Here is a 13,862-nt window from a genome sequence, read left to right as displayed (position 1 = left end):
ATATATACTAATTTGGTTTTCCATGCCTGCCAATCTTTTTATCAAGGACTTGCAGGTAGGGGTGGCAGAGGAATGACGGTTCTACAACATTGCTGCTCAGCAAATCACTGTACTTATATAATCAACCTGTGTCCTTTGTGTGCCAACTGGTCTCTGAATAAATATCATAGCAGGGAAATAAAATAAGAGGACAGGAGTTGTTTCTTACTAATAATTACTTTACATTGCAAGCAGTGTGGCTTGTAGGGAAGAAACATCAGAACACAATACAGGATGAAAGGAACTTTCATTGATGTTACATTTAATGCCGTATACGCTTACTATTTATGCTTGTTCTGTGGAAAAAGCGATTGCAGTTACTGACGGAAGTCTCATGTTTGTTTTCTCTTATTGCATGACTTCAGGTGTAGTTCTTATAGGATATTTTCACTCTTCTGAAATCACCAGTGTTCAATTTTATATTGCATTTGCCAAGAAAATGTTTTGCTTGTTTCAGGATTTCCGCACACGGTTCAGCATCATCATTTTACACCCGCAGACCTGACAGAAGATAGTTTGCCTTGTGGTTTTAGTGCTTTAATTAGTAACAAGAGTTCCTGACTGGTACCCCATCTGCTGTTGGAAGCCAGAATGGCCAGGAGTGTTGTACTTCTCTCACAAGGACAGCAAACTCCAGGAATTTCTGGAAACATAGCCTTAAGAAACACATGCAGTGTTACAACCGAGTCTGCAGGTGTGAGCTAACTCCTCTCTGTGTCTCACTCCTGAGTTGGTTATAAACAGAGTTTGAATTTACAAGGGAGCTGATATTGCCACTTTAATATATATTGCTAAAACTCACTCAAGTAAGCATGCAGGAATTATTGACAAAAGATTTAAAATATACAAATATGTCTAACTACCCACTAATGAAAAAATAAGTCACACACAATCCACCCCCCCACTCTGCCCCAAGCATGCAAAAAGAAGACATAAAATTCCACAGAGTACCAGATATAAAAAACTTAGCCAAGTAACAAGTGAAGTTAGGCAAAAAATCATTGTGTGTCCAAATGCTTGTTTATAGCTGAAGGGTCCCTTTCCACAGTAGTTGCTGCTTCTTGGGCTTTCTCACTGGAGATAATGGTGTTGATTCGGAACTCCCAGTTTGCAGCAATGAGGTCTTCTAGTGGGTTTTTCAAATCACAAACAGCTGTGCTTTGATGAGAGAGGGTTTAGAAGAATGATGGGGTAAGGCTGTTGTGGCATGTGGCAGTCTCTCTCTCTCTGAATATTCAAAAATCCAGTATCTTTTTTATACCTGAGTTGGATCACGTGAACTCTCTCTGAGAGCTCCATAGACTCTGTGTCTCCATAAAAGCAGCTTGTGTCCTTTGCAAATGCAAAAAAGTAGCTGCTGTAGCCTGTATCCTTTGTTCAGGAAAAGTTGCTTTTCAAAGAAGTTTAATACAAATGTATGTCCAGCTGATGGCATTATAAATTAATATTTTATATAATGCATCTTCATAACAAAAGACAGATTATAGGTCTCATCCTTTGAGGAATTAAGATGATAGGTTTGTTGAACAATAAATAATTTCCATTTATCCAAGCAAGAAAGAGAAACCACTAACCTTTTTGCCAAGCTTGAAAACTGTACATTTAATTATTCTACTTTTGCATTATGTAATCCTTTGGTCCTTTCTGACAGGTTGTTTTCAAAGGTAGATGTAACAAATATAGTTGATAGTATTACAATTTTGTTTAGTTCATAAAGAATTAAATAATAGACTACAGATCAAAGTTGATACAGGAAAGGAAGTGTATAGCCAAGAAATATAGTACAATACTGTTTTACTATAGAGCTCTTTGAGAATTTGAAGAGGAAGGTATAAATTAGTAATTTAGAGCTGCCTTTTATAAATTCTGAGACTATATATTGCTGACTTTATTAAATAGTAAGAATAAAGACCAATGAATATTATGTCCAAAACACTGAGAGCTTTGTTCTACCATCGTTTTGAGATAAATGATTTGTCAATTAGTTTATTTCCATTCAGAGAAATCATTAAATTCTCCATAACCTACATTAGGACTTGAACTGGACTGACTAATCTTACTTTATGGTAGTGTAGATTTTTGAGGTAAGGCTATGTGGCAATATATAAATGTAAGACCCCTCTCTGGTCTAAAGGTTCTAGCTTCTACTCTGGGTATCATTGGCACAAAACAACTTGGATCTTGTTCCATGAAATGTGGTACCCCTTTATTAAAACAATGAGCAATAGTACATACTCATGATAATACTGGTTGCTTAGTTTCCTGTGAGCCAGAGTCTGTCTCGGTGCTCAATCTGCTGATGAAGCCTCCATGCATGACTTCTGAGTGACTGACCAGGTCACTCTACCCAATGCAGCAATGATGTATTTGAGTGCTCTTTCTTTATATTGTTTTTGGGTCTGGCCTTGTGCCACATAAGGTAGTACCTATTTTTAGCCCATTTAATCGGCTTTCAATTACATCACTGTCCTTTTGACACTTTCTCCATATGCTTCCTATTTATTCCCCTTTGAAGGAATTTCAAGGTCCACGCTTGAATAAACATGGCCATTTAGCTTCACTTGTTATCTCCTGTGCTGTTATCAGTCCCTAAGGGCTAATAGAGGAAGACCAGGTTTATTAGCTGTAATGAGCAAAAAGAGGTCTGTCTTTCTCACAGTCTGAGGCAAGCACTTCTGCACAGTTTTTAATCTTTTTTGCAGTACTTGCTGATTCTAGCAAGGTTCTGCCTTGGCTGATCATGCATATTACCCATCATGCATTCCTCCATGCCCATACTACACAGTTCTTAAGATGTCTTCGATCTCGAGCTACTTCTTTCACCTCGATGTTCCATGTTACCACCATGAGACAAAGTCTGCACACAGGGCCACATCACATTCGGTTTACAGTCAATAATATAAAAGAAATAAAGAAATAGTTACACGGTTAAAAAGTGATTGTACGTTAAAAAAGTAAGTAATTCGTTGGTTTACATGGAGCAGCAATTTTCAAGCCAGCTACTATATTTCAACACAACATGTGCCTGCAGGCCATGTTATAATGGCCTGAAGGTAGGATTATCCTTGCAGAAGAATTCGAAACAACTGAGTGCATCAGGCAGCAATCTCTGTGGGTAGTTAATGATGCATAATATTTAGAACTGTATTCACTTCATCTAATATTGTTGAACGACTAACGTCTTTAACAAGTATATGTATTTACCTTGCATATATTTTTGTCCTAATTTGAAAGTCAGTCAGTCCTTTTTGTCAGTTATGACACAAGCACCATTTCTCTGGCTCAGTGGGAGGACCAAGAGAGTGTCTGTTGAACCGCTGACATGGAATTTTACAGCACAAAAGGAGGCCATTTGGCCCATCATTGCATGCGCTGACTCTTTGAAGGTAATCATACGTCACTGTCTTTTTCCTAAAGCCCTGCAATTTTCTCCCCTTCAAGTATTCATCACTATTGCTCTGTAAATGTTCGCTCGGGAGGGTGTGTACAAAAAACAAAGGTTAACACACTGTTTAAATCTCCTCAGGTTAGAAATGTTAGGGTGTATTAATGGAGAACCCAGGACCTTCTACTTCAGGGAACAATTGCTGTGCCAAATTAGAAACATATTAAAATAAAATAAACTCTATATAAAAAAAAAGACATTTAACTCTAAAATATAGCACAAAAAAGTTCTAAAGATATTTTGAAAATACAAATTAAAATCACTGTCTAATGCCCAGTTTGTTGTTTTTTTCATGTTTGACTTTAATGCCATATGGATTCTATGACAGAATAGTTAACATTTTTATAATAGTCCATGAAAATATTTAGCTCTGACTTAAGCACACTTGGCTTAACTTCATTGCTATTTGAAGTAACACATTTTATTTGGCCTCTCAAATCATTTTTCTTTACAGAATAGCTATTTCTTCTTTCAATGTGAAACCAAATCATATAGATCAATATGCTGGTAGTTAGATTTGGTCATAATATGTATTAATTGAAAGCATGACATAACTGAATAGCATGACATCAAAGCTGCAATCTCTTGTGTTTAAGTTGATGACTATATAGGCATGGATATAAATGTGCTTTGACCATTTGTAGATGGTTATCACAGTGAAGAGTTAACATTTGCTGAAAATCTTTTTTTGTGGGCTCACAAATACCCTTTATAAACCAATCAATAGTTTAATCAATAGAGTGAGTCTATTCAGAACTTCTCTAAATATATGAAATGCAGAGTAAAATGGGTTGTCTTTTCAAAGTGGTTCTTAATGATGAAACAAGCACTTGTGCTATAGAAGTAAATAAGAAATCATTCTGTTAGATAATCGACATAACATTAAGCCAAATGTAAATAAGACACTATTAAACTGGATACTAAACTTGATAAAATTATTTGGATACAATGTATTCTAACTTGTATGTTTTGGATTTTTTTCTGAAGTGTTAAAAAGACTGACAGGAGAAACTTCAATGGAACAATGGGTTAAAAGTAAAAAACTGCGGATGCTGGAAATCCAAAACAAAAACAAAAATACCTGGAAAAACTCAGCAGGTCTGACAGCATCTGCGGAGAGGAACACAGTTAACGTTTCAAGTCTGTATGATTCTTCAACAGAACTTCTGTTGAAGAGTCATACGGACTCGAAACGTTAACTGTGTTCCTCTCCGCAGATGCTGTCAGACCTGCTGGGTTTTTCCATGGAACAATGGGTGATCTTTAAGAAAGTGTTTCAGGTACAGGCTATGTACAATCCAACAAGGATGAAAGGGAGGGAACCAAAGCCAGGACATTGGGAGATACAGAATATTATAAAACAAAAAAAAGAGGGTGTATAATGCATGTTAGGTGAATTCTTGAAGCAAGAACCAGGCCTAATACAATAAGCTGAGAGGCAAAGTGAATAGGAAATTAAGCTTGGCAAAGAGAAAATATGATAATAGAATGGTAGTTAGCATAAAAGGGAACCTAGAAATCTTGAATTGGCATGTCGTTGGTTATCCCTTGATTTGGGAATGATGTCTGCTTAGGGGCATGGGCTTCTGCCATGTCTCTTGATGTGACTCAGTGGGCAATTTTCATCCCATATATCTTTGGGTAGGTGGGGAGGGACATCACATTAGGTAGTGGGATCCAGAGTGCAGGACTTTCTTTCCTTCCCTGCCAACACTCTGCCTCATCATTAAGATGTTTGGACACACTGTGTTGCAGCTTGATGGACAAGCTGTCGCCATTTTGAATGATTGGTAGCAAACTCCTCCCAGTCATTAAGGTCAATGATTCTTTAAGGAGAGCTTCAGAGTATCTTTGAAGTGTTTTCTGGCAGATTGGCCATTTGAAAGTTGCAAGAGGAGGACCTGATGATTTTCAGCCATGTGGACACTGTAGCCAGTTGAAATTGATTTTGCAGGACTTGCCTCAATGGTTGTGGACTTGGCTTGAAGAAGGATGCTAGTGTTTGTTCGATGGTTCTCCTTTGAATCCAGAGAATGTGACAGAAACATTGCTGATGGAATTTCTCTAGCTCTCTTATGTGTTGCTAATACACAGTCCAGGCCTCGCTGCAGTACAGGAGTGTGGTGATGACATCTGTACACTTGGACTTTTGTTGACTTGTGGAGGTCTTTGTTGTGAAACAATCATTGTTTGTAGAAGGCTGAACTGGTGCAGCTGATCCATTGTTGGATCTCCTCCTCAGTGGTGGCCTTTTGAGACAGGTGACTGCTGTGGTGTGATAAGTGCTCAACATATTCCAGAGTTTCTCTGGAACATAAATCAGAGGTGGAATATTTGGCTGACCAGGTGTGGCATGATATATGAATTTTGTTTTGGTGACATTAAAGAACAGGCCGAGTCTCTTGTATGCAGAATTGAAGTGATCAAAAATGGCATGCAGATCTGGTGCAGAGTGGGCAACAACACTGCAGTCATCCAAAACTGTAGGCCATAAACCCTTATGGTGGCCAGTTTAATTTTGGCACGGTGGTGACTGAGGTTAAAGGGTTTTCCATCTAGATGGTATTTAATACTGACACTAGAGGGCAGTTGATCTTTGATGAAGTGAACAGTCACCAATCTACCACCAGGTAGATTGTAAATAGTCTGAGGACTATCACATAGCCTGGCTTGACACTTGTCTGGATTTTGAAGGCATCTGTTTCAGATCTCCCAGTCAATTATTGAGGAAAAAAATTGACAAGCATTTGGAGAGTTTAGAAGAGCCAGTGTGGATTTGTAAAAGGCAAATCACATTTGACTAATCTAATTGAATATTTTGATGAAGTAACAGCAAAGGTTGATGAAGGGAATATGTTGAATGTTGTCTATGTGGATTTTAAAAAGGCATTTGAGAAAATACCACATAAAAGGTTGGTCAACAAAATTGAAGCTTAGGAATAGGAGGGTTAGTGTCAACTTTGATAAACAATGGTTTAAGGACAGAAAACAGCAAGTCATGGTGAATGATTGTTTTTCAGTATGATTAACAGTAGTTTTCTTCAAGTGTCAGTGCTAAGACTACAGGTTTTCTGCTATCTATAAATGACTTGGATATTGGAATAGTGTAAAATTTATAAATTTTCTGACAATGCCAAACTTGGAGGTGCGGCAAACAGTTAGGATGTTACCAGTTAACAGCAACAGGACATAGTTAGGCAAGCAGAATGGGCTGATGGAATTTAATGCAGAGGAATGAGGTGATGCATTTTGGCAGACAGGGAGAGGCAATATATACTAAATGACACTGTTCTAAAGAGTGTGCAGGGACAGGTGGACCTAGAGGTTCATGTCCATAGATCTTTGAACGTGACAGAACACATTGTCAGAGTAGTTAGCAAAGCATATGGGAGCTTGGGCTTCATAAATGGAGGTATTGAGTACAAAAGCAGTGAAGTTAGGCTGAATGGTTATAAAACTCTGGTTAGGCCACAATTAGTACATTGCATCCAGTTCTGGTGACCACACTTTAGGAAGAATGTGAAGGTCCTTGAGAGGTGCAGAGGTGATTTACTAGGGTGATTCCAGGGATGAGGGATTACAGCTACAAAGTTATGCTGGAGAAGTTAGGATTGTTCTCCTTGGAGCAAAGGAGGTTGAGGGGAGATTTGATAGAGGTGTACAAGATTATGACAGATTTAGATAAGGTAGACAAAGAAAAGTTGTCCCCATTAGCTAACGTTACGAACGCTCGGAGACACAGATGTAAAGTTTTGGCAAGGGATGCAAGAGTGATGTGAGGAAGAACAATTTTTTACACAGTGAATGGTAGTGACCTGGAACTCATTGCTGTGAGCGTGGTAGAAGTGGAGGCAATCGATGATTGATAATCAAGGAAATTGGATTGGCAGTTGAGGGAAATAAACTTGCAGGGCTACAGGGATGGAGAGATTGTTCTACAGAGAGGCAGCATGAGCTCAATAGACCGAATGGTGGCCCCCTACACCATAATGACTCCATAACCCAATGACTAGGATTTTCAGCTCAGCGTACGAGCATGCACCCGACACGCCCAAGCTCGAAATAGCGCTTGTCATCACGCACTCACATGATATTTCGGTCGGCAGGCACCCGCGAGAGTCGGCAACATGCCCGCTGACAATTAAGAAGCCTATTAAGGCCATTAATTAATTAATTAACCCACAGTTTTCCCTGCCTGTCCAACATTATAGTTGGCGGGCGGATGAATAGGCCAGGCGGCTTCTGAATTTTTTTGCGAAACCTCATCCATGGTGGGACGAGGTTTCCAACAGTAAATAAAAAAAATTTAAAAATTTTTAAATCAATTTAACATGATCTTCTTCATGTGACTGAGTCACATGCGGGGACATGGTTATATCATTTCTAACATCTTTATTTTTCATTTAAAAAATCTGCAGCTCCCGAAGGCAACTCCGTGCCTTCAGGGAGCTTTCAGTGAGCGCTGTCCCGCACGGGTGCAGACATCAGCGCTCGCACTCCTCCCGCCCCCTCCCCGGCAGCGCTGAGGCTCTTAGCGTGCATTTCACGCTGGTTGGCCGTTAATTGGCCAGCCAGTGTGAAATCGCGGTCGGGGCCCGATTGCAGGCGGCGTATCGTTTCGTGGCTGCTCTCAGGCCCACGTGCTGCGCCTGCCCTATGTTAGAATGCAACAGTAATGCTAGTGTCTGGGCAGTTAATGTGGACTTGAAAAATATTCTGCCTGAATCTAAAAATCTATTTCTATATTTATTCCATCAAGGTAAAATAAATGGATATACAACCATGTTTCTACAATACAAGCTTTCAGTGAGGGGTGTTAGAAGTTGCCAACAGCCCTCACTGCATGCTGTTAGTTTCCCATTGCTTACAAGCTGGTTGGATGCTTGAACAGATGGCAGCCAGATCAGATGCTGAAACACATGTGGCTTCAATAACAATGACACACTTTTTCTTGTGAAGCTACTCTATAGACTCCTGTCCAATTTATTTATTGTCCTTTAAAAGCAATTGCTTTCATAACCATGAGCTTGAGCATCTTATTAACACACAAGGATTGAATTTTCTCGAAGTTTCTCTTACTCCACCACCATAACTTTGACAGACCCCCCTGTTCATGCAAGTAGATAAATCCTGCTGAAGACACAGTGGCACTGTGGGGGAATGTGACCAAATTCCTGGAGATAATTTCTGCAATTTTTAGTGAGATGCTCTGAAAGTATCGTTACTTATCAGATACAGTTTTACATTAAACCCTAAAGTTTATTGATTCTTGGTTCATTGGTCTGGAATTTGTGGCCAGTGGAGAAGGAATGATGCTTGCTGCTGACCTTGAGAAAAGCTGACCACAAAAATTTAACAGATTAGGGTATCAAGTCCCCCAATTCTAATGTGGCTTTAATTTTGGGACCATCTACATGGGATCTGTAATGTTCAGCACCAACGAAACGATCAAGCTGACTGATCAGCTAATCAGGTTGAAAAATTCCCACTGACAGCAAATCATGAAGTAAAAACTATGGGTCATAAGTCACTTTTGTTTTATAAAAAGCAAAATGAAGATTGGAACATACTCATGGAATTAAGATGGAAACTGAAATATCAGAAACTTTAAATAAAATGAAAAATATTTTTTGTATCTTAAAGCAGATTGACATTTTTAAGTGTTATTATGAATGACTGAGACTCCACACTTGTAAAAAAAATAGTTTTTCAGGGTTAGAGAGGTTCTTCAGCAATCATTTTGACTTTGTGTTCCATTAAAATCTCAGTTACATCTCATTCAACATGGCATAGCATTTTAAATGGTTCTTCCAGAAAGGATAGTTAAAGATCAAATCATTGATTTTATGTTGATTGGATCTGTAAAACCTGCAACAGCACACCCTGTGGAGGATTGGAAAATCAATAGCAGCAACCTCAGGATTTCCACGTTTAACTGTTCATTTGTGGATGGCAGAAGCTATTGTCAGTTTTATACAGTAATGATGGTGAATGCTGACAGTTTTGTCATTTCAGCTGCATATTTCAGAATATGCCTTCTGGATCTCTGGTTCTGTGCTGAATTCATACAACTCTGTGTAAACTGATAAGCTTTAATATAAATTGCCAGCTTGCAATGTGTTGTAGTGCCACTTGCTCTTTTTCCAATGTTTCCACATAAATATTTTTGCATGGTGATGTTTTAGGGATTACAATTTTAACTGTACTGCTATACGCACAGCAATCATTCAGTGGAGAACTGTGATGTGATGGTGTGAAGTCAGTCTTCCAAGGGAGGCACTCAACAACAGGCAAACATTTAGAATGTCAACATCCAAAATACCAACCAATTCCATTCCATAGGTGACTCATCGTTGCCCTAACAACCCAGCAACCATTTTCTACAGCACAGAATTTGATTTATTTTGTCTTCATTTTGATAAACAATCCTAAACAGACAGTTATCTAACACAATCACATCTGTGTGTGTGTGCTGTGGGAAACATTGCATTTTCTAGTCTTACATTAAGTATTTGCATTTATATGCTTGGCATTCCTACGAGGCCATCCACTGAAGTTAATGTGAGAACTGGAGAAGTCCATAGAAATTTTGTCCAATTGTTCATACTTGGATTGTGCTGTTTGAAATTGTGACTCATGGGTTGGAAAGAGCTGCTGTTAGCACTATTGCCTGGCTGGTAGATAAATTCTAAATGTGAACAACAAGACCTGTTACTAGCAGCGACTTGAGATATGAGAAATTGGATGGGAGTGTGGAATCAAACTTTATATGTGACCGACGAGGCTCCTTGGTCTGCCAACAACAGGTGAAAAAGCTTATACGGACATGGCCTTTAATGTCTAATAATTCACTTCTCTCTTTTCAGGATGTGGACACTGTTCCAGCAAGAACTCGGAAGTCGACCATTAGTGGCTTCTGGTGCCTGACACTTGGATTGGTTATCCTTCTTTCTGGACTAATCTTGGGGGCTGTCTATGTCTACAAGCACTACTTTGTTTCTCGGGTATAGTATATATTTTATTGACTGCAAGTATAATGTTTCTTAAAAAATGAAAAAAATTGGTTGACTATAACGAAATAACACCATAACTGCAAAAAGAGTCAACATTACCAATATGTGACATTGATTGACAAGACATGGGTTGGGGGGGGGGTCAACTTTCATTTTCTTACCATTACATTCATGCTGAAAACAGAGCGGTAGGCCAATGATATTTTGATTTCCCACTGGCACCTGAGGCCCTCCTCCCTGCCCCACCCCGTTCACCCTTCGGCATGATTTTAAAGCAGGCCTCAAAATGGGTGGCCAGTGGTCTCATCCAAAAAGAGATGAGGGGCTGAATTTTCGCAGAATTCCACGAAGTGCGGTAACGGGCGGGTAAAATGGAGTCCTACCCACCAAAGAAAATGGCGGGTATTCACACCACATCTTCCCGAGCCCGCTTCATTATATATTCACTCCCACGAAACACACCGTTTCCATGGCGGGCAGGTTCTCATTCGCCCGCTTGCCATCACCCTGCTGTTGCATCACGCCGGCCGCCATCTTTAAAAGGCAGCCGCCAGCAAGGCGCTCATCGCCACCAGCTCACCACCGCTGCCTGGGAGACATGGCCAGCAAAAACAAAAAGGCTGCAGCTCCCCGCTTCAACGGTGGGTCCCTCGAGCAACTGCTGGATGCCGTGGAGGCCCACTGGGACGTGCTCTACCCCCACTCTAGCCGCAGGATGGGTAGCAATGTCACCAACCCGGCTTGGGAAGCAGTGGCAGCGGTGGTTGGCGCCAACGCTCTTCAGAAGAGGACAGCAACCCAGTGCCGCAAAAAGATGAATGATCTCCTCCGTTCCGCCAGGGCAAGTCACTCTTCCCATCACTCCCAACTCACACACTCACAATCCCATCACACACCCACAGGGCCCTCACTCACTGCCAGTGCAAGGGACATCACCATTCACTCTCTCACACACACTGTCATTGTCCTCATTCCATGCATGGGACCACTCACCACCCACACAGGCCAGGCACACTTATCATCTGGCCCGGCAGGCATCCTGATAGACTCTCCCCAGCTCAATCCATGCAGGACAAACTGGCTCACAACAGGAGGGAAAGGTCGCAGACAGGTGGACGGATGCCAGAATTCAAAGTTCTGACAGAATTTGAAAACAGAGCCATCCAGCTGGCCGGCGATGACCGGGACCGGTCCTGTACTGACAGTGGGGTCAGCGCTGCTCTACCAAGTGAGGATCCAACAGTGCCGCATCCATCAGATAACTATGCTGTGAGTGATGTGTCCTCTTTCACTGGCCACTGCTTTCGCAGGCACATCTGGGAACCAGCCAACAGAGTCCACAATCCAGAGCCTCCAAGCAAGCTCCAAAGAAACCTCTGAAGAGGAATCTGAAGGCACCCTCCCTGAAGTCCCGTCAGAGTGCTCACCCACACCCTCCACCAGTGCAGAGACACACACCTCGGTGCGGCCTAGCTTTAGAGTAGCCTCGGGACCACAATCTGGTGAGCACATCACACTTCCTGATCTACAGCAGGCGGAGGCAGGGACTTCCCAGGTCTCCAGCACTCGGAGGACTGTTGGAGGCCAGAATGTTGCTGAGTCTGAGTCAGATGATGAGCCTCTGGACTCGGTCATACCTCAGTTGCTGGAGCTGCAAAGGCAAGCTTGGGAACATCAGGAAGGGTTGTCCACTGCACTCCTCAGATTACAAGGCATGATGGAGGAGTCCGTCTGTCTTCAGGCTGAGGTGATAGTGCCGGTATTGCAACGCACCGAGGTCAACACTGGCAGGATGGCAGCTGCCATGGAGACCTTGGTCCAGAACATCGCTCCTGCACTGCTGCGCGTGCTTAACTCCATCGCTGATGCCATAGTTGGCCTCCAACAGTGCTTATGCGAGAGGAGTGCTGGGCAGCTCGATCTCACTCCAGCTACCCCTTCCACTCACAGAGTCAGCCAGCGGCCCTCGGGCACCCATAAGGAGGAGGATCAGCAGGTGCACACTCCGGGGCCATCCACCCAGGTGACTCTGGGAGTGACCTGCCCATCTGACTCCCCTCTTCCTGTGACCTCCGCAGATCCAGCTTCACAGGCCAGGGAGGGTGCCACTGCTACACTGCAGGACCCCGAAAGCAGGCCGGGGCCCACCAAGTCTCAGCCCTCCAGAGGACGCCTGCCAAAGTCATCACAGACAGGGCGTTACAGTCAACAGGCTGCCTCCACCTCCGCTGTGGATGTCTGGGGAGCACCAAGATGACACAGCAGGTTAGAACAGTAAAGGAGAATTAGTTGCACAGCCTGGGCACAGATGTTAATCACTTGTATATAATGTTGACTATTGTCAATAAATTCCCAAGAATGTCTCCCTGCCTATGGCTCCTTGTTCTGATGAGCAGTGTTCTTGTCACTCAGATGTGAAACCTTTCTGCGCAAGATAAAGGCAGGTGTCTCAGTCCAGGGCCTCTTCCCTGTGCTCTGTGCAGCCTTCAGATCACAGTGATGGTCCAGCCTCATGCTCCCTGGAAACATTACTGATGCCTGCACCTCGGCGGTGCTGTTAATTGTTGCCAGAATGTAGTCGGCAGGGGCCACAGAGTTCTCTCATCCTCTGTGTGCTCTCAGCACCTTTAAGGTGGGGCTGGCCCCTATCTCACCAGCATCTGCGATCAGTGATGCTGTGCTCCAGCTCCTGAAGGGCTGAGGTGCTGAAGGGGGACACAGCATCAGATGCACCTAAAGTTTCATGGCTGCGTCTCTGAGATGGTCCTGATCATGGAGCGAAAGCGAGCTACCCTTGGCTAGACAGGAATCAAACATTCTCAGGGGCTATCTGTAGATCTATGGAGTGTCCTCACTGCGTGTTGTCATCATCCTCCTGCAATCGAGCGACTATTATGGCCTCCACTGCACCTCCATGACAGGAGCATTCTCACAGAGGGTATTGGCGCTGCCAGACTGGAGTCAAACGTTCACAACTGCGACATGAGGATCTACAGGGACACGTCACTGCATGTCATCGTCATCCTCCATAAACCTGGCAGCTATGAGGGCCTCCCAAGTGTGCCTGCCTCATCTGGTCAGTGTGAAAGCCTCATTCCCCAATGTCATCACCACCCAGGGCCCCCTCACCCTCATCCCCGGCAGTGTCCTCCTCATCAGAGGAGACATGCAGCTCCTCCATCTCCTCCTCAGCCAGCTCCTCACCCCATTGCAGCGCCAGGTTGTAAAGGGTACAGCAGATGACGATGATGCGTGACACCCTCTGTGGACTGCATTGCAGGGCTCCACCAGACCGGTCCAGGCACTGGAACCAAATCTTCAGCATCCCGATGGTTTGCTCCACCAAGTTATGAGCTGCAGCATGA

General features: G+C 42.7%; 1 protein-coding gene across 1 annotated transcript in view; it reads left to right on the top strand.

Moving 5' to 3' along the window:
• LOC144693713 (integral membrane protein 2C-like) overlaps positions 1-13,862 on the top strand; it is a 56,434-nt gene that overhangs the window by 23,845 nt on the left and 18,727 nt on the right. Inside the window, exon 2 of the mRNA XM_078563642.1 lies at positions 10,351-10,488. Within this exon, the coding sequence (XP_078419768.1) occupies positions 10,351-10,488 (138 nt within the window). The remainder of the gene's footprint in view (positions 1-10,350; positions 10,489-13,862) is intronic.

The sequence above is a fragment of the Cetorhinus maximus genome, chromosome 19 (genome assembly GCF_964194155.1).
Source record: "Cetorhinus maximus chromosome 19, sCetMax3.hap1.1, whole genome shotgun sequence".
Classification (NCBI taxonomy): domain Eukaryota; kingdom Metazoa; phylum Chordata; class Chondrichthyes; order Lamniformes; family Cetorhinidae; genus Cetorhinus; species Cetorhinus maximus.
This window is presented reverse-complemented; position numbering and strand designations above follow the sequence as displayed.